This window comes from Lissotriton helveticus, chromosome 4_1 (genome assembly GCF_964261635.1).
Source record: "Lissotriton helveticus chromosome 4_1, aLisHel1.1, whole genome shotgun sequence".
NCBI classification, from domain to species: domain Eukaryota; kingdom Metazoa; phylum Chordata; class Amphibia; order Caudata; family Salamandridae; genus Lissotriton; species Lissotriton helveticus.
In genome coordinates this window covers 57,468,468-57,493,187 of record NC_136063.1, presented here as the reverse complement: position 1 = coordinate 57,493,187, position 24,720 = coordinate 57,468,468, and the positions used below count along the sequence as shown (strand labels likewise).

Sequence of the window (24,720 nt, the reverse complement as noted above, 5' to 3'; positions counted from 1 at the left end):
GACATGGAACTCCCTCCCCACTCACCTACGGTTGACCCTGGACCATCTCTCCTTCAGGAAACAACTCACGACCTGGCTGTTCGAGCAGTAGCCACCCCCCCTCAGCGCCTTGAGACCCTAACGGGTGAGTAGCACGCTATACAAATTCTATTGATTGATTGATTGATGGATTTGAGGTGGAGTGACTTTTTCTGCCCTTAAATATCAATAAACTTACTTAGATTTTGACAGAAACTCTGAATATTTTCGTAATGCCTAACAATGGGAAACAGCTGGAGAAATTCAGGTCCCTTAGATGTCCTTTCATTATGAATAACATCTGGTATCTGTATATCTGTATCTAGAGGATGAAAACAGAATTATCAAGGACAAAATCTCTCATTCATCCTTGTGTAGGCTTCATCATAGAACCTCTCCTTAAGTTAAACCCCTTGCAGATGAATCTCTTGTGGGGTAGGACTCCCCACTGTGCACAAGGAAATACTTATGAGATGGTATATGTCATGGTGGTGCTATGTCAGCAGGTCACCCGCATACTAAAACAAAATAATGGCTGATCAGACCAATCTGTGTTCACATCCAACTTTGTAGATATATTGAACAGTTCCAACTTCTTGCAAATTCCAATCCGGCTGCAGGCAAGGTCATACCACGGAATGTGCTCCTATTTATATTGATTCAGAAAAGGGGGGTGGGGATGAACAGAGTGCCTGAATTAAGCAGACCACTCTTACCCAGTCCAAAGATCAGGGCTTGATCCATCACCGTTTTTTAGCTCACTGCACCATCCCAGCTCAGAACTTGGCTATATGCAAATTAGTCTGTTCCTGTCCCAGTGCATGATGGGAACAGGGCAAACCAAACTACCAAGCCAATTCTTATACTGGGAAGGAAACAAGCTTCCGGGGACCGGTTTCTGCCATTTCAGGCGTCGTCGGCCCGGCTTGCTTGAATCCTGATGGTGCAATGAGCAAGGGACTCACATCTGAGTATACCCTTCCACGCTTATGGTGGACAAAATGATTCAGAAAAGGGGGGTGGGGATGAACAGAGTACCTGAATTAAGCAGACCACTCTTACCCAGTCCAAAGATCAGGGCTTGATCCATCACCGTTTTTTAGCTCACTGCACCATCCCAGCTCAGAACTTGGCTATATGCAAATTAGTCTGTTCCTGTCCCAGTGCATGATGGGAACAGGGCAAACCAAACTACCAAGCCAATTCTTATACTGGGAAGGAAACAAGCTTCCGGGGACCGGTTTTTGCCATTTCAGGCGTCGTCGGCCCGGCTTGCTTGAATCCTGATGGTGCAATGAGCAAGGGACTCACATCTGAGTATACCCTTCCACGCTTATGGTGGACGGCTGTAATGCCAGAAACCGGTCCCCGGAAGCTTGTTTCCTTTCCAGTGAAGAATTGGCTTGGTAGTTTGGTCTGCCCTGTTCCCATGATGCACTGGGCCAGGGACAGACTAATTTGCATATAGCCAGGTTCTGAACTGGGATGGTGCAGTGAGCTAAAAAACGGTGATGGATCAAGCCCTGATCTGTTGACTGGGTAGGAGTGTTCTGATTAACTCAGATACTCTGTCCATCACCACCCCCTTTTTGTAATTATTGTGGCCACCATGAGTGTGGAAGGGTATGCTCAGACATGAGTCCCTTGCTCATTGCACCATCAGGATTCAAGCAAGCCGGGCCGAAGATGGCTGTAATGCCAAAAACCGGTCCCCGGAAGCTTGTTTCCTTTCCAGTGAAGAATTGGCTTGGTAGTTTGGTCTGCCCTGTTCCCATGATGCACTGGGCCAGGGACAGACTAATTTGCATATAGCCAGGTTCTGAACTGGGATGGTGCAGTGAGCTAAAAAACGGTGATGGATCAAGCCCTGATCTGTTGACTGGGTAGGTGTGTTCTGATTAACTCAGATACTCTGTCCATCACCACCCCCTTTTTGTACCTATTTATATTGTGCATGATGCGCTATGTAGGCTGGACCAAAACGAATCATGCCTTTTGATCCTACTTGACCTTTTGTCAGCGTTTGACACAGTCAACCATGATACTCTCATCGGTCTACTGGAGCACATGATGGGGTTATCAGTGATGAAGCTTAACTGTTTTTCTTCTTTTCTACAAAATAGATCCCAAAATCTGAAGGTTAATCAGTCCCTGTCCAACCCCTCTCCACTCACCAGGGCTTACATAAGCTTTAGGAAGAGGTCATCATGTGCTCCCCTCTTTTTTATAATTGCTCATGCCCCCAGGACCTGGCCCACCCAGGGGCTAAACATTTTAGTAACAGGGGAGTCTGTACTTCTTTTTTAAATTATTGTACAGCAGAAGCAACGGATCCAGCACGATTCCACTGAAAGACAATTAAAAAAACATGCCTTTTTGACCTATGCAGGGTCTCCAAGCAGCCTAGGGGGGTCCGGATATCCGTACCCTGCAGTTCTCTTTTTTTAACTGTTTGTTTTGAGATCTTTGATGGCTACTAACAATTCCTGCTTAAAGTGTTGGCAGCCAATCACATTTCAGCACGGGCACTGTTGGATCCTCGGAGGATCCACGTCCCTATATTTACAATTTTACATTCCTTTTAATATCTCAAACTCTACTGAATGGATTTACACCAAATAACAACAAAGATTCTTTCTGGACCAAGAGCTACCTTTCTGCTTAATTTGGTGTCATTCTGTCCAGCTGTTTGGGCTGTAGTCGCGACTAAAATCTCTATGTGAATTAACCTGGGAAAAACACTTTTTTTATCCCGCTTTTTCTTTGCCCCCACTTGATGGATCGCCTTGAAACTCTCCATGCACAACAAGAATCATGGTACACTTTTGTTAAGATGCGTCAACCAGCATCATAGATATAGTCAAGTAAACATGGTCCTAACTATAAATACCTACTGGAAACTAGAGAGAGAAAGAAAGATTTAACTTTGTACTATATGAAGTCCATATATACATGTATAGAGCAATAGTTAGAAACTCCGACTTTCACATGTTGCTATACATAAAGATAATTTTTTATGTATCTTTTAAAAAAAATCTTTATTTTTTGAGAAATTTTATTTTTTTAAATGTGTTTATTTACATTTGTTTATTTTTATTTTGTATGTTATATATATATATATATATATATATATATATATATATATATATATATGTGTGTGTTTGTGTATTTGTGCATAAGTATATATACATATTTAAGTGTAACTGTATATATATATATATATTTTATGCTTAGCATGTATATAGGTCACTACTTATGTTCACATATAAGTTATTTATGGGTCTATGTTTTCTTTTATTTTATCTATCACAGTATGTGATAATTTATATAGGTTATTTGATTATATGCTTATGGATCTGTTGTATGTTATCCATCACAATGTGTAAATATAATCATAATAATAGTATCCATAAGTGCTTCACTTTTGAAATATTAGGGAAAATATCAAACAAAAATTAAAAACTTTTTAAATAAACAAACTAATTTAAAAAAACATAACATTCCCCCCAAAATAAAGAAAAAAATTAAAAAGATACAGAAATAAATTATCTTTATGTACAGCAGCATGTGAAAGTCAGAGTTTCTAACTATTCATATCATATAGTACAATATTATATCTCTTTATTAGTTTCCATATACATGTATACCTTTATATATAGTAATGTATCTATATATTCATTGCTTTACTCCTATTATAGGAAAAATAACTTCAACTTTTTCCAATTCACTACTCTATGTCTCATCCAAAATCTCTTTCAATATATTCTCTAGCTCCACTCTCTGACTTACCCCAAACCTCATTGTACTACTATGATCTCCATAGTAACTAACTCTTTGTAGACTCTACCCTTATCCATCCATTCATTAACTCATCCAAAACCTTATTTTACTACTATGATCTTCTAAAAAGCACTTTCCAGACTATCCCTTCCTCTATCCCTCCTTTATCTTAGTCAATCCAACAAACAGACTCACATGTCCACTGCTAAAATAAAAAAATTACATTTCCCTTCACTAACCTACCAATAATCCATTCAGAATAGCATGCTGCTTGCTGAAAAGCATGTCAACACATAAGCGCCATATAAATAAAATTTGAATAGCAATTATATTTATAACGATTTATTTCAAGTAACTATTCCTATCGTAGTGAATGCATGGATGTGTGATTTGTGGTATAGTATGTATTATGATTGTGCATATACAATATGTAGCTGTGAGCATGCTAACTCAGAACTGTTAGAATAAAGCTATTATGCTCACAGCAAAGTGTGGTATATGATGAAACTGTACAGTACCTCTATCAATGACTGACTACACAATACCATGAATGTTATTTTTAAGCCCCGAAGAAGTGAAAAATTAATTTTCTAAATACATGTTGGCTTTTGTTTTTTTTTGTGCTATTAAAGTGGAACAAGAGAAGTGGGAAGGTCATTTTGTTTCACAAATGATCCAGAAGCAAACAAGCTCATATTCAAGTATTTTAAAAAAGATGGAAAGACAAACACATCCTGAGAACTAATTACTTTGTTAAACCTCAGCTTCGTCTTTACAACAAGTACTGAATTTACACATTTGTAAAATAAATAATTCTCACACATCGAAATGGTAAGGCACCGATGGACAATTGCGGGCCCAATCATAGGTGAAAACTTGGATTTAAGTGAAAGTTTACTACTTTTTGGAATCCACAAAGGTAAATGGCTAATAGTAACTTTACTTTTGGCAACGTTATTACTAGTAACTTTACGTGCCATAAAGTTACTATTTGTAGCTTAGCTTTGGGAATACCAAAAAGTAGTAAACTTAAGTCTAGGTTTACTACTTTTTGGTATTCACAAAGGTAACTTACTGCCTGTAACTTTACTACTAGTAAACTTACTACTAGTAAGTTTGGAACACTTTTAACATTACTACCAGTACGTTTACCAGTAGAAAAGTTACTAGAAGTAATTTACCTTTATGAATACCTAAAGGTAGTAGACTTACACTTGAGTTTTAGTTTGCCTTTGTAAATCAGGATCTGCAAGTCGGTTGTCTTTATGAGACACTATACTTTAATATGCAGATATTGAAATCAAGCTTTACAATGCTTTTCTCTTTGCAGCTGTGCAATGACACAAACCATGAATGTACAAGTAGTAGAGAATGGCCAGTCCCTGCAAGTCATGTTTGTGATCGAGGCATTCATCTTTAAGGGCCAGCCTGATGTCTATATGTGGTGTGATGTGTCCCTTTGCCCGAAGGATCCATCAACTACTTGCCAGGTAAGTCATGAGGACTGAGGCAGAAAAAGAATGTAAATAACTTTTTAAACATGCAGATGTATGAGCTCTGCTAGAAGTAGGTTTGAGCACAGTCACAGTAAGTTACTGTCATGAACAGTGAGGAGCAGGAGCAAGTGCAGCGAGACACTTGAACTTGCAGATGGAATCCTCATCTAGATTATATACCACTAGCCTTCATGACTAGGATTCCTCCTTCTTCATCCCAGTACTTATTGAAGAATTATCCTCCAGCCGCCAATGGTCACACTTCACAAGCTCTTTTTCATCTTCATGGATGACACCAGCTATCCTCCTATGAACCCCCACTGCCTCTTTCTTGTGTCAATTTTGGGTCTCAGCTAGACAGATCATTCACTGTCTCTTCAAGGCCTTTAGCTTTCTAACAGTGGGCTAACCACTTGGCTTCATTGTCAATCTCATTTGCTTACTTTTTATTGTTATCTTGCAGAAGTCTTCAATCCTTTTCATGTGTTTGTCTCTTCCTTGGAGCATCGATGCATTACTTGTGTCCTTCCACAGCTCATTATTGTAGAGTCTATTTCAGGTTGATTCCTCTAATATTCCTTTCACCCCTTTTCCTTCCCACCCTCATTCCTGTTGCTCGCTCCCACCCATCCTGGTTCCCAAAGCCCTCTATCAGATTGTTGATGGTGGTCTGCAGATAGGAAGGGATGCTGGGAGGCTTCTGACTACTGCGACGAGGAAGGACGATTACAGTTAAGTAATCTAAGTATTACCTCCACATCTCCTTCCTCATCCCATTCTTAACATATTGAGAATATGCCCAAGCAATATGTCATAATCAGTCTGACAGAAACAACCCACAAGACATACTACCAAGACAAAACCATCCCTGGGTGCAGAAAAAAAAATTCTATCATTACTACACTGTATTAAAAGAAAGACAAGGTATGGAAAGTTCAATATCATCCTTAAAAAATGCCTGCATTACAAGGAAACCATAATTTCAAAACATAATGAACTTTACTGAGTTTCATGTGAGAAACCAGAGAGCAGCCCAAGAGGAAGCCTAAAGATGTGTACAAACATGACATGAATAAATCACCTTTAGAACACATCTATATTGACCTTAGAGGTCCTTTGTTCAAATAGTAAGAAATAAAAAATGGTGAGTACTTCCAAGTAGATACACAAGGGTTACAGCCTCTCTTAGTTGATCAAAACATAATATTTAGATCTCTGACATCAACCTTCCCCAACAGAAAATATTCATATAACCTCAAGAGTATGAATCTCAGTTTACACTAGCACTGGGAATCGCACCCCCCTATATTCCGGCTTTGACCCAGGGACTCCCAGCTATGACTCCTTCAGAAAACTTTGTTAAAAAACTCTCCTGCATGAATATTGAAACACATGCCATAAAACTATAAATTGTAAGATGGTGTTTCATTTTTACATCACTGATATTAGCCAGTTTAAAAAGACCTGACCACTCGTTGACAAACCTGAAGTCCCTCTTGGTAACACTAAATGCCTTAGGATAACCAGTCTTCCAAAGTACTCATCAATTCAAGCTGGAGGCATTTATACTCAGAATGTCTTGGATCCTAGAGTGCAAATGCAAACATTTATTCCAGATGTCAAAGGTTGAACTACTAAGATAACCTCTCATGAATACTCCATAGGACTGAAATGAATGTCTCATCTATTTATGATGAAGATTTAGAGCTACATTCATCCAGACTCATTTTTGTGCAAGGAATAAAAGCAGAGTTGCTATTTTCCCACAGAAATATTCCTTACTTCAATATCACTAGCTCTACAATGCATTTGAACTGCTATATCGATGCTGAGAGACGGGTAAATAAAAAGAAATCCATTTCAAGAATAGTATCATATCATGGCCTAAATTGAACAATTTTCTCTATGAATCTAGTCTCCACAATGAGTCCACATTCTGCCCCCTCCAAGTGAATTACCAAGTAAAGTTATCACCTTTGATGAAATGGTCTTCTCTGCAATTAACCAACTCGGGAAGAAACACCTATATTTCAAACATAATGTGCCATTCTCTCAAGTGAAAGTGATGTCACCCTTTGAAGAATGAGAACATGTGGTTATAGAGTGGGCAGACAAATGTGTCTTTAGGGATGAAGAAAAGTAACTGGAGGAGGGGTACCTTCAGGTTTCTGATCAACTCTACAACCAAAACATTTGTAAGGCCCTACAGTGAGAATCAAGTAAGACCTTTTCAAAATACTTTGGCAACGTTTTGACAAAGATTTTATTGGTTCAAAGTAATTCCTATTTCTAGAAAATACTTCAATTTGAGATTGAAAACCAAACCTGCAGGACCATTCATTTCAGGGTGCCAGTCTCTTCTAGAGTCCATATTAAGAAAAAGTCATATATTCAAGATACCACAGATTTTATCGAGGAAATTAGAGGAATACCTTTTGACAAACAAACACAATGGTTAGTAACACTTGACATTGTCTCCCTCAATACCAATATACAACAGGGAAAAGAATTGGAAGTGAATTCACTTTATCTAAAAGACAGGGCAAAATCACATCAGGTACCACCCCAATTCAGTCCTGTCTCAATCCAAAATTGCTTGGAAAACCTTTTCTTGTTCAACAATGATTTTTTTGCAAGTTAAAGGTAATTCAATGGGTTGTTCTTTCGCCCCAGTAACAGCAATACTCCTGCATTTTTTGTGTGTTACCCTTATTGTTTTACTATTAACTGGAATCCCAAGAAGTTGGGTGGTGAGTTGTAGGGAGGTGGCGCCTCGGTGAAATACACAATACATTTGTTTGTTCATACAAGTGAGGACATGCAGTGACAATGGGGCAGGGAGAACCACCCCACTCCTTAAAATGCAGTAAAATGCATCATAGTAATAAACAAAACACCCTCAAGCACACGCTAATAAACAATATTAATAATAAAACTAAAAAATGTAGCAGTTGTTTTCTTTATTTGATCTTTATTTTGGAATTCTCTTGTTTGGTTGTTGAAATATTTTAGCCTCATAATCCAACACGTGTTTTGACGCTCACAGGGAAATATTCTGCAACATCCTCAGGGCTATTTTCTCTTTCAAAGTTGGGCCATGGCTAACTTGGTAGCCAGCCAATGGACTTCATACGCAGAAACACCAGGGAGATATAAGATAAGATGTCATGTAGTATGGCCAGCTGGGACATTTCATTATTTTTTAATGCATCACTCTTTAACAAAAATCTTGTTTTAAAAAAAAATCAGTTTAATTTTCCTACTCATCACCCAGATGCTTTATTTGCTGATGCCATGTAAGATCTCTCATCTAGCGTTATTCTGCAACCTTTCATCCTCTACTTCTGTCCACTGTTAGTGATTTGAAGAAGGCTTGGAGAGGTGTAGGGCAGAAGGGGTTACCTACTCACGATAGCACTCTTTCAGGTAGGTCGTCTGCAACCGCAGATTCCTTACCTTTCAAATCCCCCAAGACTAGATCAGGAAAATTTTCCAGTAGTTGCTCATGGGGCATCAAGGAACTCCGTTACGGCTTCATATACCTTCAAAAAGTAACATCACAGAGCTGTATATTGGTGCCACACCTGCACACGGACTAAATTATGTGTCTTTTAGAGATTCCTAAAAGTGTCCTCTGAAGAACGTGAAGAGGAAAGGCATTGAGAAATGTGGTGTTTTATAAAGCGTCAAAAAGACAGGAAAGTTACTTACCTGCAATTCTAGTTCTCCAAGGGCTTCATAAAAACCATAAGCACTGAATAAATATAGCTATTTACAGAAGAACAAATCTTTTCGTTAGAAAAGTACACTTTACATGGAAGAAAAACAGTCTGCATAGCATGTAAGGAGGATACAATTGGCCAAAATGCTTTTCACTTTTAAAACAAAATACTCCCTATTCTTTTTAACTTTATTCATCATTTTGGCAATAGAGAAATTAATACAGGCATAGATGATCATTGACCAAGTCTTGGCAAGAAAACCACATATATGTAAAACAACAAAAACAGAGCTTGCATGTCACAACGCAACAGTAGAGGCGACATATCTCAAACCGATAATACCCCGCTGGACAACACAACATTGCAATGAACCGATAGTCTTATAGGCCATCCCCCATCAGCTCATACCGTGAATTGGCGTTAATTTCCCCAAAGTCTGACTCAGTTGAATGTCCACAGATATTTTAAGTCGTGAAAACAGCCTGATAAACTGTGTGAGGGATTTGGGTAGAGCAAACCAAACGAAGGAGGCAGTAGGATAGGCATCTCACTCCACCGCTTCTGGGACTATGCCGTTTTGTGGCTGGGAGTTGGCGTCTTGCTGAAGACCATTTATGTACAGCCTGTAAGGGCCTCAAATGTGTTTAGGTCACGAGGTCCCTGGTAGGATATCAGCATATACCTCACTGTGTGTGTTGCAATAAGCCAGGATGCGAAGAGCCTGCCAGGTTGGGGGCAGTTTTGCAACTCCATAGTAGACCAATTTCGCGTTTAACTAACAGTAAACTGAGGGATGCGAAACGCCTGACATGTTTGGGAAAGTTCACGGTATATCCCAGTAGTGCTACTTCCGGAGTGGGGGTAGGGGACAACTTCGTAATGATACCAAATGTCTTGTGCACTTCCTCCCAGTATGTACAGAGCTTAGGGCAAGTCCATGTGAGGGGAGGAAAATTGGCGTGTGGGGCTCTGCATTTGCGGCAAGTGTGGGATCAGGTGGGGTCTAGTATGTGTGCTTTAGCTGGGGTAAAGTAAATGCGCAATAGGAACTTATAATGTAAAAGCATATGTCTGCTGTTTAATGAGACGTTGTGTGTCACAGCGCAGCATTTACCCCACTGATCATCCATAATAGGATGACCAAGGTCTGTCTCCCAGTCTGTGGGGATTTTATCGTCATGTACGGGTCATAAGGACGCACAGGATTTGTACAACTTGGAGATGAGATGAGCCCCGGTAGGGCTTTCTATCATAAGTGTTATGGGCGGAAAGGGTTCTGGCTCAAGGCGGAAGCCAGGCATTTATACCAAGGCTGGAAAAAAGGCAAAACCGGAGTATTTCCCTGATGAGGGGCCCCAAGTTTACCTGGGGGTCTCTAACGTAAAGGATGGTGTCATCTGCGTATAGGCAAACTAGGAGGGGGCCAGCGTTAAATTCTAAGGCTGTATGCAGATGTCTTTCCTGACAGTGCCTTATCAGAGGATCCATGGCCAGTATAAATAACAAGGGCAAGAGGGGACAGCTCTGTTGTGTGCCGTGTGAAAGGGTGAAAGGCTAAGTTTATATGTAGCCGAGCTGTGGGGTTGCTTTACAGCAGGGTAGTGGTAGCGATGAATCCAATCGGCATGCCCATGAGGTGCATAACAGAGAGGAAAAATTGGCATTCTAAAGAATCAAAGGCCTTTGCGGTATCTAATAAAACAGGAGCCGCCGGGACTGCGGGATCGATTCTATAAAGGACGAGAAAAGAGCTCTAAGATTTAAGGAATTGGATCGGTGGGGGACAAACCCAGATTGAGCAGGGGAAATGATGAATTCCATCAGCTGGGCCACTATTTTTGCTAATATTTTATAGTCCAGATTTAAGAGGGACAGGGGCCTATATGAAGCACACAACGTTGGGTCTTTTCCAGGTTTGGGAAGAGTGATCATGACCGCTTCTCTGAGCGTAGGGGGCAGCATCTATTTTTTTAGGCCCTTTGCATATACCTCCATCAGTTGCAGGGCCAGCAAATCTGTATAAGTTTTATAAAAGTCCCCGGTGAAGCTTGCAAGGCTGGGGGCTGAGGAGTAGCGGAGGGTAGCAATTGCACCAAGAACCTCGGATTCCGTTATCGGTTCCGCGAGGAAGTCCTGCATATCTTTTTCCAGATACACTAAAGCTATTCCCAACAAATACACCTCCTGAGCCTAAAGGTCGCTTCCCATTTTAGTGGAGTACAAAGCACTGACGTATTCTGAGAATTACTCACTAATTTCTAAAGTGTAAGTGAGGATCTGCTTTGAAGTAGAGTGCATCTCAGTGATGCACGTTTTGCTGTAGGGAGGCCTCAACATTTGCACCAGCACTCTGCCTGGTCGCTCATCCTCCCCGTACCATCAAGCTGTTTGGTATTTACCCAAGTAAGGATCTAACGATCAGCCGCATTGCGGTATTTGATCAGTAGGGCCAACCGCCGGCCAGATACGTCTGGGATCATGGAGTGCAGTGTGGCATCGTCTAGGGCAGCAGGTTCCCATTCAATACGGGAAATGGTGGTGCGTAGGCTTTTCAGCACCTCTGAATGCTTGGCTATGCATACTCCCCATATGTATGCCTTAAAGCCCTCCCACAGGACCACATAGGAGTCAACCAACCCAGTGTTTATGGCGAAATAATCTTCAATTGTTTCGTGCATCTCTTCATTAGACAAATCATCAAGGAGTGCTCGGCTAGGAAAGCGCCATTGGCATTCATACCCCTCCGGGCATGGGACTTTCTGACATAGCTGTACCGGTGAATGGTCAGAGTGGGTTCTAGGGAGCATCTCCACAATCAGAAACCAATTGGAGATATCTAGGGACACCAACCAGTAATCTATTCTCGTCCAGGTGTTGTGCTGCCCAGCGTAAGGTGTGTAGTCAGTATGGGTGGGTCACATAGCGCCATGAGAGCATGACGTGATCGCGGTTTAGTTTCTGGGGTGGAGGCCGTGCTATTTAGTGTGGGGTTAAGGAGTTGATTAAAAATCCCCCCGATCAGGAACAGGCAGGGGTTGAGTTTTAGCATCTGCGCTTGTAATGTGTGGTAAAATTCAGGTGAATCAGTGTTTGTACCGTAGGCACATACCAATGCCACTTTATGTCCCATGACAAGAACCTATCTGCCTTCCTTGTCACTGACGTCGGAGCCTAGGCTAAAGGGGACTTGTTTGTGAATGAGTATGACCACACCCCTAGCAGAGTTACTGTAGTTAGCAAAATAGCGGTGTGTGCCCAGACTGGCTGCAAAGCGGAGTGGGTCCGCCTGGGGTAAGTGTGTTTCCTGTATATAAGCCACATCTATGTTGTGTCTAATGAGATAGTGGAGTACCTGACTCCTTTTACGGTGGTCGATTAGGCCCGTAACATTCCAGGTCATCAGGGATAAGCCCGAAGGACCTTCAATATTACCCAACTGTGCCATTGCAGGTGTATCTTGCGTATGTCATGTAAAAACAACAATAAAAACAATCAAATTGTGACATCAAGCATGTCTGTATCCAAATTTTGACCTCTAAGCCAAAATCTTGTAAACAGTTACAAAATAATCCTACATTACCCCCCAACGCACTCTCAGCCTTTTCTAAAATAGAAGGAGGCATTACCCAAAACTTGAAACGTGTCCCAATATACCAATAGCCTTCACGCTGCAGTTACTAAAACCTCAACAAGGTATACACAACTAGTAAGAAAGAAACCAAAGGTGTACACCATGGGGGCAGCAACGTCATGCCAGTTATGCAGACATTGAAACCATACTATTAAAGTGGACTTAGATATTTCAATTTAAGGATGCCATTAAACAGTATCGAACAAGGTGTGTCATTCAGCCTGTGCCCAAGCTGGAGAACGGTTCCATGCTGGTTTTGGAGCCGTTACCCTGGGGCGAACACATGTCTCCATGTCCTCTGAGGCGGGTGTTGTCTGTTTGAGGGTGCGGCAAAACTTCTGTGCTTCATTCGGGGTGTCAAAGATGCGAGCACGGCCGCTGATGTCTCACAGGATAGATCTTGCCGTATCGCATGCCCAGATTTCTGAGGGTGGCTTTAACCCTGTTAAACTTGCGGCGGGCCTCTTGTACCATAAGCGTAAAATCTGGGTATAGTGCAATTTTAGAGCCCTGCTAGTTAATGTCTCCCTTTTCTAGGCGCAGAGCAGTGTCATGGCGGTAGAAGTTCATTATGCGGGCAATGATGGGCCGCGGAGTAAGGCCCGGATTTGGCCGTGGGCCCAATGAACGATGAGCGTGCTCTACTACAAAACCAGGTGTGACGGACTCCATTCCGTACATGTCTGCCAGCAGAGTCTCGATGAAAAGATCCAGCGACCTGTTGACGTCGTCTCCGGTACCGCTAAGATGCGAATGTTATTGCACAGATTGTGCGCCTCGAGGTCCTCGTTCTTCATAGCAGAGTCTTTGAGAATGCGCTCCACTCATTCAAGTCGCTTGAGAGACTGCGCCGTTCCATCTTCGATGTCTGAAATCCTTGCTTCTGCCACATCCAGACACCAATCATGTGATTGGATTTTGGCCCCCATGTCGTCCAGGCTTTTGTCCAGCACATCAAGTGTTCCATTGAGTGCACAAAGGACTGCCTTCATTTCCAGGAGTTGGGCAGATGTTTGTACCATGATAGCGTCTGCCCCATCAGCGCCTGTGTTATTCTCTGCCATGATGGAGATGTCGTTGTGGATTTTTTCAGCGATTTTCTCAAATAGCAGGGTCTTTTGTTTAGGGTCCTTGCGGCCCATGCCGCTGCGGGGTCGGGTAATGGAGGCTATGTTGATGTCAGGCTGTGCAGGGAGGAGCCAATTGCGTTGAATGATGATCTGAACCACTGAGTCAGTGGGACAGTGAACCCTGTCAGCAGGCCAGGTCCCACCGAGGTATAGAGGTGGGAGGGTACCAGCCAACAGGATGCGGTTGGTGGGGAATCAGGCTCACACTACCACTGGTGCAGGCACAGGCCAATCAGGGAGCATTGAGGCAGGGCCCGACCGTACAGTGTAGAAAGCAGGCCACGCTAATGTCTCAGAACCGGGCGCTTTATTGTGTGGGATAGTAGCACACTCCTTAGTCCATTATTCGATAGGCAGACAGCCGTGGGGCTTTCCAAAACAGGCCCAGCATGGGGTGCGTGCTGTGGGAGTGTGGCCAGTCCTCTGGATTTTTAATGTCCCCGCGGTGAATTGGCATTGAGGCAGTCAGCAGCATGGAGCAGAAGCCACCCAGGGATCTTGCTTCTGGTACCAGTTAAACTGGAGTGCCCCTGGGGTGCTCCTCCAAAGGTGAGGCACCAGATCAATCAGCCGTCTCTCAGGAGCAGAGCACCGCCAGGCAGCGGAAGTGGTGGCTCAAACCCTCTGCTTTTCCACCTGCACCCACCGATGAGCGCCCTTTGAAGTTGAGGCCCACCGTGGGCCTTGTCCCTGTGGGCCTACTAGAGTATGGTGGAGGGGGTAGAGGCATGCGCGAGCACTCAGACGAGAATGCAGCAGTGGCAGCAATATGACCCGGGAGGGGGGGAGATCACATACCACCTCCTATTCCCAGCAGTCTCACCTTCAGGATCCACTGGCACTCCGGTCAAGAATGCTGTCCCAGCGCGCGTCTCAGTGACCGGCATGCCTCGGTAGGCAAGCAAGGCCACCTGCGTGGTAGCGCTCCTCCCCATCTCTTCCGACAACCAGATCTTCCCTGTGCCTCCCCTTACTCATGATCTGGGCATACCGATGAGTTCCCTGCACCACGTCTCCTGATGCAGAGAAGGACCGCGGACAAGCGATTGTTACCAGGATATTGCTGCTGGTCTACAGGTTACTGGCGAGCTTCAATGCCACGCGACCATGTTGGTTGACGGCTTAGCCATGCCCCTAAATACCCCCTATTCTTAGCAAATTGTGACCAGAAACATCTGTCACAGACCTTTTATAAAAGGAAGAAGGAAGGAGATAGAGAGCAATGGTAGCAGAAAGAATGCCATAGAAATGAAAGTAAAACTGGTGCTTTTTCTGGAAGGACCTCACCCTTCCACCTCTGTCCCATCATCCCCCACGGTGATAGTTAGGGCAGTTAATTTTTATGAACCCAAGAGGATCCTAGATGGAAGAGTCAAGATTACTGCATAGTACAGCAAGCCCATCCCACTACAAAAAGACAGACTAGAGAGCAAAAACAGCATCCACTGTCACACAAATCAATTTAGAATGGAAGCCTGTCCTAGCTGGGGAGCAGCCAACGAGTCCATATGGACACAGAGGGCCTAGTTACGATGTTGGTCAGAAAGCATTCCGACCGACTGACTTGGGTTCCGGAGTCCGACCGTCCGATTACGATCTTTCCGAACACTGTTCGGTCGGACTTCAATGGGAGCCTGTATACTGACCGACAACACGAAAAAAAGGGTGGTTCCATAAAACCTTGCACCCTGTGGTGGCTACCCCATGGTGCCTGTCACACTGTGCATGGTTGTACAGAGCCGTCCCATGGGTACTCCGACGGGCCCCATCCTGAGGCAGCTGCATGAAAGGGGGGCTGCAACGGGCCCCCAAAGTGAGTTTCTGACAGCTGTTTCATGTTGGACAGACTGATTCAGGAAGGCTGTCAGAATCCGACATTGTAATACGTCGGTCGGAAATGCAGTCAATAGACCTGCACGATTTGGCTCCGATCGGCTTAGAGTCTCCGAATGCCGGTCGGAACTGAGTCGGAAAGACCTAACGGTCAACATCTATCGTAACATGGTCAGTCAGAAATGTTTCTGAGTCAGTCGGAAACATGGGTTCCGACATAGGTTAGGAAATTCTGAATGCCATTTGGAGCCTTTCCAACCAACATGGTAATGAGGCCCATAATGTCTCAGGAAAGAATGGATGCATGTCCATGTTCCAGCCTTACAATTCTCTGAAATAGTGCCATTCCTTATTAGAGCCACAATAGCTACTTTTCCATGGTGAAGTGCACTTTGGGTCTACCAGATACAAATGTGTTTGTTAACTGGTAACGCAGCAAAAACAAACACCTCCACTGCCTCATTTCTATTGCTCTGTTCAAGCAGAATTTTTAAACTCTCTTCGCACACCACATGTGAAGGGCTCCCTCTGCTAGTGCTGAAGGGTCCGGAAAGGAAGCTGGTATGGCAATTGATATAGTCTGAAATTACTTTGGGTTGAAAACCTGGGAGAGTTCGCATCACCATTTGTTCTTAAAGGACACAGTGTAAAGTTCCCGGAAACCCAAAGCCTAAAGTTTGCTTACTTTGTAGGCAGAGGTGAATTGATGCAAAGGGATAGCTTTACAAGTACATTTTGGATGGGTTATAGGCTCAAAAGGTGGAGCCAATAACTATGTTTAACACACATAGTGAGGAAGAGGACTAGCAGGAGGAAATACTTTCCTAATTCATTCTAGGAAAACTTTCACAAAAGAAATTCCAAAGTAAGAAGTTTATGCAGATTTCCTATATGCAGGGATGCTGCTGAGTTTACCTCAAATGATGAAAATTGAATCAAGGCCTTGCCAAGTGTAGCGGGTAAGGAATCTCTATTTCTTCCAAAAGTCTGGAGAGATCACAGTTGTTTTGGATACTCCAGATGCAGAACCTCTTCCATTAAAAAGTGTATGATGTTTTTTGGAAGGTTATGTTGCTTCCTGTAAAATACCAGTGCAGTCTTGCGGCAGGTTCAAATATCCATACTCTAAGAATTTAGGAATTCAGAAAGCAGGCCAAAAAGTTCAGCAATGGAAGGATCTGCCCCATATGCGTACTGGAGATCCAGTCTGCATGGTAACCTCCTGTGTGGTCGCTCAAGTAGATAAAGAAGGCCTCTGATCCACCAATGACTTGGCTACTCAGGTGCTGTCAAATCATTCTGGGTTTGCGATGGTACAGTTTGAGCAACACATTCAGGATCCACCAAATGAGAAGAAAACACACACAGAATTCTCCCTGAGCTGTCCATCAAAAGGGCAATCTCATTCGACTCAAGTTGATAATATCCTGAAGGTCAGTCTGAGCATTCGTATTTCCTGCATCTGTGAACAAGTCTATTTGATAGATGCTATGTAACACATTGGCATTAAGAACCTAGTCATGTTTTTAGAAGGATAGACTGTGCAAGTTTGCTTTTGCTTCCTGTTTCCCTAAAAGATTAGCCATATTTTGCTGTCAGCCATCTCAGTTTCAATGGTCTTTCCAGAGGCAGTGGTCAGACTCGGACGGCTATCTGGCCCCAAAACTAATCTTCCAGGGAGTATCCTGGGCACTCCGTCCATCATCTCCTTGTGTTTGCTTTGTTCACCCTAAGTTGGCAGGGTATTCCCAGACGTGGGTCCCTTGCTCACTTTGCCACTGGATTCAAGCTAGCCTGGCTGATGAGGTCTGTTAGCCCGGAACCGGTCCCAGGATGCTTGTTTCCGGTCCAGGGAAGACATGGCTTGGCAGTTCGAGCTGGACTGTTCCCATGAGGCACAGTGTCAAGACTGATTTGCATATAGCTATGTCTGAACTGGGGTGGCAAAGTGAGCTAAAGAATGATGATGGATTCAACACATATCTGTGACTTGGGGTGAGAGTTTGAAAAGTTTCCGCACACCGTCCATCATTCCCTTTTGTTTGTTGATTTCAACAAGCATGGCAGCATATGCAGTATTCCAGAAAAAAATCAGCACACATAGTATATGCCAGGCTTCTGCTCCGTTTGCAGTCATCATGTTGTATAACTTGCAGGGCTAATGTAGCATTCAATGCATATTAATAACATAACAGACGGTAAACCAACTCAAGTATTTGAAATCCCCACCCACTCCCTCCCTCAAGCTTCCATACAGTAATGTGTCAATGTACATAGGAGAACATCCTGGCACATCTATAAGAAATATATAATATTACATATTCAGAGTGTCGATTATCACATCTATGCCGGCAAGCCCTATCCATCGTCCAACACCACCACATTCAGAGCTCTGACCCACATAATGTTAATTACTGTATATTTATCTAGGAATAGAGTCCTCTGGAGGTGTCATGAGCGCCTGATTCATAACTTCCCAGGAATAGGGTGACCAACCGTCCGTAAATTTCATGGACCGTTCGTAATTTGGACCTCACGTCCGTTGTCCATGAGGATCCATTTTACGGATGCCTTTTTTCTGTAATTTTGGCCATCGCAGGGAGCAGCACTGCTCCCCTGTGAGAAGCCTCACCCCCTCTTAATGGGGCCACCTCGCACTCCTCCTGGAGGACAAGAGCAGCCCCACCTGTCCATTGTCATTCTGTATGTCACTCAATCAATCAATCAAGCATTTATATAGCGCACTATTCACCCGGAGGGTCTCAAGGCGCTTGGGGAGGGGGGGTCCGCTACTGCTCGAACAGCCAGGTCTTGAGCTGCTTCCTGAAGGCGAGGTGGTCTTGGGTCAGGCGGAGGCGGGTCGGGAGGGAGTTCCAGGTCTTGGCGGCCAGGTAGGAGAAGGACCTTCCTCCTGTGGTGGCTCTTCGGATGTGGGGGACGGTGGCGAGGGCGTGGCTGGTCGGTCAAAGTTGGCGTGTAGGAGTGTAGACGTTGAGGCGGCTGTTGAGGTATCTTGGGCCTCGGTTGTGTAGGGCTTTGTGTGCGTGGGTGAGGAGACGGAAGGTGATTCTCTTGTTGATCGGGAGCCAGTGCAGGTCTCTCAGGTGTCCGGAGATGTGGCTGTGTCGGGGGATGTCGAGGATGAGTCTTGCTGAGGCGTTCTGGATCCGCTGGAGACTCTTCTGGAGTTTGGCGGTGGTTCCGGCGTAGAGGGAGTTGCCGTAGTCCAGTCGGCTGGTGACGAGGGCCTGGGTGACCGTCTTCCTGGTCTTGGTGGGGATCCACCGAAAGATCTTACGTAGCATGCGCAGGATGTTGAAGCACGACGAGGAGACGGCGTTGACTTGTCTGGTCATGGAGAGGGAGGAGTCCAGGATGAAGCCTAGGTTGCGTGCGTGGTCTGTGGGTTTGGGTGCACTGCCCAGGGCCGGGGGCCACCAGGAGTCGTCCCAGGCGGAGGGCGACGATCCCAGGATGAGGACTTCCGTCTTATCTGAGTTCAGTTTCAGGCGACTGTTCATCATCCACTAGCGAAAGTCTTTCATCCCTTTGTGTAGGTTGGTTCTGGCGGTGTCGGGGTCGTTGGTGAGGGAGAGGATCAGCTGGGTGTCGTCGGCGTAAGAGATGATGTTGAGGTTGTGTTGGCGTGCGATGGCCGCGAGGGGGCTCATGTAGACGTTGAAGAGGGTGGGGTTGAGTGATGATCCTTGTGGTACTCCGCAGATGACTTCGTTGGCCTCGGATCTGAATGGGGGGAGGTGGACTCTCTGTGTCCTACCGGCGAGGAAGGAGATGATCCATTCTAGTGCCTTCTCTTGGATTCCGACGTTGCTGAGGCGCTGCGCTAGGGTGCGGTGGCAGACAGTGTCAAATGCCGCGGAGAGGTCCAGGAGGATGAGGGCTGCGGTTTCCCCATTGTCCAGCAGGGCTCGGATGTCATATGTGGCTGCGATGAGGGCGGTCTCAGTGCTGTGGTTGGCCCGGAAGCCAGACTGCGAGAGGTCGAGGGATCCGTTAGTCTCGAGGAAGGCGGCCAGCTCCTTGTTGACGGTCTTCTCGGTGACTTTGGCCTGAAACGGGAGGAGCGAGATGGGGCGGTAGTTTTTGAGTTCGGTGGGGTCTGCTGACGGTTTCTTCAGGAGCGCGCTGAGTTCGGCGTGCTTCCAGCTCTCCGGGAAGGTGGCGGTGTCGAAGGAGGTGTTGATGATGTCCCGCAGGTGGGGTGCGATGACAGCGTCGGCTTTGTTGAAGACGTGGTGAGGGCAGGGGTCGGTTGGGGATGCGGAGTGGATGGAGTTCATCGTGCGGATGGTGTCTTCGGTGGTGGTTGGGGTCCAGGCGCGGAGGGTGGTGGTGGGGGGCGTTGGTGCAGTCGTAGGGTGCGTTGGTTGCGAGCTGAAGCTGTTGTGTATGTCTGCGATCTTGTTGTGGAAGTAGGAGGCGTGGGAGTTGCAGAGGTCTTGTGATGGGATGATGTCGTTGTTTCCGGCGTTGGGGTTGGAGAGCTCTTTGACGATGTTGAAGAGTTCCTTGCTGTTGTGTGCGTTGTTGTCCAGTCGTTCCTTGAATGCGGTTTTCTTGGTGGTCCGGATCAGTTGGTGGTGTTTTTCGGGTTGCAAGCTTGAGGATGGTCATGTTGTCTGGTGTAGGGTCTCTGCGCCAGGCTCGCTCGAGGGCCCGGCAGTTCTTCTTGGAGCTCTTGAGTTCGTCTGTGAACCATGGTGCTTTCTTACTGCCGGGTCTGCTGGGTGGGGTTCTCAGTGGGGCGAGGTCGTCTGCGCAGTTGCTGATCCACTTCGAGAGGTTGTTGGCGGCCTGGCTGGGGTTCGGTGAGCTGGCGGGGGGGTCTTGGCTCAGGGCTGCGGTGAGCTGGTCGGCTGTGATCTTGTTCCAGCACCTGCGTGCGATCTGTTGCTGGTGGTGGTGGATAGTGTTCTTTCTGAAGCTGAAGTGGACGCAGCTGTGATCCGTCCAGTGTAGTCCGGTCGTGTGGCTGAAGGCGATGTGCTTGCTGGATGAGAAGATGGGGTCGAGTGTGTGTCTGGCGTAGTGGTAGGGGAGGTCACCAGCTGCTTGAGACTGAGGTTGTCGAGGTTGTCCAGCAGGGTGGTGGTGTTGCAGTCGTTGTTGTTCTCCAGGTGAAAGTTGAGGTCCCCGAGGAGGATGTAGTCGACGGAGGGGAGGGCGTGCGGGCTGATGAAGTCGGCGATGTTTTCGCTGAATTGTGTGCGTGGTCCCGGGGGTCTGTAGATGAGGGTGCCTCTGAGGGTGGTCTTAGGGTCAGTGTGGATCTGGAAGTGGAGGTGTTCCGCAGCTGCGAGGGTGTCGTCGGTGTTGGTCGTGATGCGGATGGTGTTCTTGTGGACCATGGCGATGCCTCCTCCGGTCTGGTTGATGCGGTCCCTCCGGGTGATCTTGTATCTGTCCGGGATGGCGATCGCGATGTCGGGCGCTGAGGAGGCGTTCATCCAGGTTTCCGTGAGGAAGGCGACGTCTGGGGATGTAGTGTCGATCAGGTTCCAGAGTTGGACGGCATGCCTGTGGACGGAGCGAGTGTTGAGTAGGATGCACTTCAGGTGGTTGCTGTTGGTGCTCGGCTTTGTGGGTGCGGTGCAGGTCCGGATGCAGGTGAACTTGCAGGAGTGGCAGCTGAAAGGTCCGTGGGTGCATCTCGGGGTGGCTCGGTAGCATCCAGGGATTCGGCCGGCGTTAAGTGCGTTGAGTTCGGTGGCGTCGTAAGTCCGGTGGGTGGGCTGGTCTCCTCGGGGGCCAGGGGTACTGGCGCTGGGCGCGGTCCAGGCGCGGACGGGCGCAGACGGGCTTACCTTTGGCGCGCTCGCTGCGTGTCAACGCTGCGCATTTGCCACTCTGCCATAAGTGGAGAGTGGGGGGGGGCGGAGCGAGGGTGGGTCAGCTGGGAGGCGGGTGCGGGGCGGCGAATGGGAAGGGCGCTCGAGGTGAGGGGGCGGGGCCGCAGGGGGCAGCGGCAGGGAGTGGGGAGGTGGCGGGAAGCGCGGCAGGGGCTGGGTGCGACCAGGGGAGAGCAGGGACAGAACAATAACGCACAGATAAAACAACACGGGGCACAAGGAGATACAGACAGCTAGACAAAGGTGCACAGGGTAAAGGTAATCGCAGCGCTAGTGGGGCAAGATCAGCAGCAGCAACAGCGGAGTCCCAGGATCACGGCGGCAAGGTCAGCAGCCGAGGTGTGCCAGGATCGCAGCTGCGGGCAGTGGCGGCAAGGAGGGGCAGCCTGGGCTCACTCACGAGGAGTGTGCGCGTGCGTGGTGTGACCGGCCCAAAGGGACAGTGGTCACATACAAAATGTCAATGGGGCAGTCTGGGGTGTTAAAGCATGTGGTGGCCTCCTCCTGCCTCAGTGTACAGCAGGGCATTCTGTTAGATAAAAGGTAAAACGCAAATGCTGCAACATAAGACAACAGTTTATATAAAGAAGCATGTAAAATAAGTTAAAAAGAAGGGGCTAGAATTTTTTCACTGTATCATCATTTTAGAACTGAAGTATTTTCAATATTATATTCAACAAACCATGGTTGCTGCTTTTTTATTTTAAGCAACTAACGCCCATTGACAAAGCCAACAGTCCTGGCTTGTTGTTGGTGTAATGATACTTGCTGTATTATATATCTGGATGCAATGACAGAAACAACATAATACCAGTCGGACGGGACACTATGCTAAGCGCAGATTTTTAGCCTAGGTGTTTTAAACCACCCCCTTAATTAGATCGAACACCCCCTTTGAAGAGAAACCCCCAGTTTTTTTACACCACATAAAGCCCTGGAAAAAGCACCATGTCACAGTCACCTCACATCCTGGCACTGTGCATCATGCATGACTTCTATGTTTTCAAAGTGAACTCTTGGACAGTATACTGTCTCAATTTACAATAGGTAGGCATCCTTCTTTTATACAAAACATGTCACGATTCATGCCCTTATATAGGTGCAATTCACATTGCCCTAATATAGGCAAAGAAATCATACCCTTATTTAGACATAGCCCATGCAGTCCAAATACAGGCATGGCTACTTCCACCCGTACCAAAACGTCACAACGATTTCTTGGAAAATCGGCTTAAGCAGTCTGGGACCTCCCCTTGCTTGAATATTGATTTGTCCAAGAACTCATGTACTTTACAAAGAACTACTATTCCCTTGGGGTTCTTTACTGACGTTATTATGCCCGACTTTACGTCAAACTAGGCACCTTCAAGATATAAATATGCCTTCACTTGCCCTATCAAAATACGGTGGTTCGGAGCAGTTCCACTAACTACTTGCCCGCCGCAGCTCGCTAAAGCATGTGTCGAAGGAAGCCGACCCTCCAGCTGACGCACTGATCGAGAAGCTGTCCTTTTTCTCACTGAGAATCCAGCTCCATTGTTTCCAAGCTCCCCTTGCAGGGTGTTGGGAAATCGAGTCCCGAGGCACAGATAGCAGACCTCCTTCATTCTAAACTAAGGTATGGACCTGATTAGAACGTAAGAGAAATCTTGGATAGATTATTGGCAAAGAAACCCAAACCTATGCTACACAATACTTACTCCCTCCCGCGTACTAGACTTAGGTTAGGTACACTGGGTTAGGCATATTTTAGAAGCACCAGTATGTATTTTTATGGCTTGGAAACAGTATTATTATGTCATAATACTATTTACGCTCTACGCATTATACTTTGCAGCCTGCATTACAATTGTAGCAGTTAATTTCTTTTGCATGAGATAGAAGACTGTTCAATAAAACCTTTTATTGAAAACGCCCGTCTCTCTATTTCTCTGCGCCTCTGTTGAAGCAAAGCATGCACGATTGACTAAGTGAAGTACTTATCTATTGCTTCCGCGACTCTAGAGATACATTTCTTACTCTTGGGAAACAAAGTTGTCATGTTTATGCGGTTGTCAGAAACTAATCCCTTCTTGTGAATTCGAGAACATTTCTAGTGACCTCTGTGCTAGCTGGCATGCACTATTACGTTTAATATATCCGATGTAGACCTAGTCGACCTCAGTCCTACATCTAATCTATAGGATATATTATTACAATGCGCAGAGTCTATTGGAAATAATGGAACTACACTGCAGGTTGCTGTATTTTGGAGTCATAAATTGCTTGTCTAAGGGTTACCATAGGTGGGTCTTGACCTTGCATGGACTGGGATTACGGTTGCATTTTGTATCCTTGTATATTAGGCAGCCTGTGGTCAAGGTAATGATTGTTTAATGTGCATACTGGGTGAAGCTAACATGGGTAACTATGTATTCTGTGCACACTGGTCTTAAGGTAATTTAGGTAATCGTGTACTGTACAAGCAGGGGTTAATACAACCTAGGTGACCATGTGTCCTGGGTATACCAGGGTTAAGTAACATAGGTAACCTTGTTAGGTTGGGTATACCAAGGTTAAGTAATATAGGTAACTGTGTGTATTAGGCAGCCTTTGGTTAAGGTAATATAAGTAACCATGTATACTATGCAGGCTGGTTTGTTGCTTATATAGGTAATCATATACTGTGCAGAATGAGGTTATGGCAATTTGAATACTCCTGTAGATTATGAAGCCTGATGTTTAGGGAATGTAAGTAACCATGTGTTCTGTGCAGACTGAGATTAAAGTAACATAGATAACCTTGTGTATTATGCAGCATGTAGATAAGGCGATGTCAGTTATATGATCTTGGAAGTAGTGGATTTGAGCGATTGTAACATTTTGTACAGTGATGATTTGCCAGATAGAAAGTAGGGAGTGGCTTGAGAAGGTGTTGGATGTCTTTGTGACGGATGAGCAGCTTTTGAGTGAGAAGTAGTGTCTGGATACCATCTTATGCCCTTTGTGAACAGGGCTTGGATGTGAGCTGATGCTGAGTGTGAGAGCCTGTTGTATACAAGGGAACCAGTGGTGCTTTTCTTGCTGAGCGCAATATGAGCTTTGGATTAGTTTGCGTTCCAGATGTGAAGGTTGGTGTTGAGAGGAATGTCATATGTTAGGGGTGTGCTGAGTCACAATGTGGGAGGTGTGTGGTGTGATGGAAGTGCATAATGTGATCTGTTGGTAGTTAGCAGGGGTGCCCGGGGTGAGTGGGATGTT

The 24,720-nt window shown here is 45.5% G+C and overlaps 1 protein-coding gene across 1 annotated transcript in view; it reads left to right on the top strand.

Moving 5' to 3' along the window:
- The window catches only part of LOC144828315 (uromodulin-like), a 252,905-nt gene that overhangs the window by 178,249 nt on the left and 49,936 nt on the right, over positions 1-24,720 (top strand). The window contains exon 5 of the mRNA XM_078686403.1: positions 5,129-5,288. Within this exon, the coding sequence (XP_078542529.1) occupies positions 5,129-5,288 (160 nt within the window). The remainder of the gene's footprint in view (positions 1-5,128; positions 5,289-24,720) is intronic.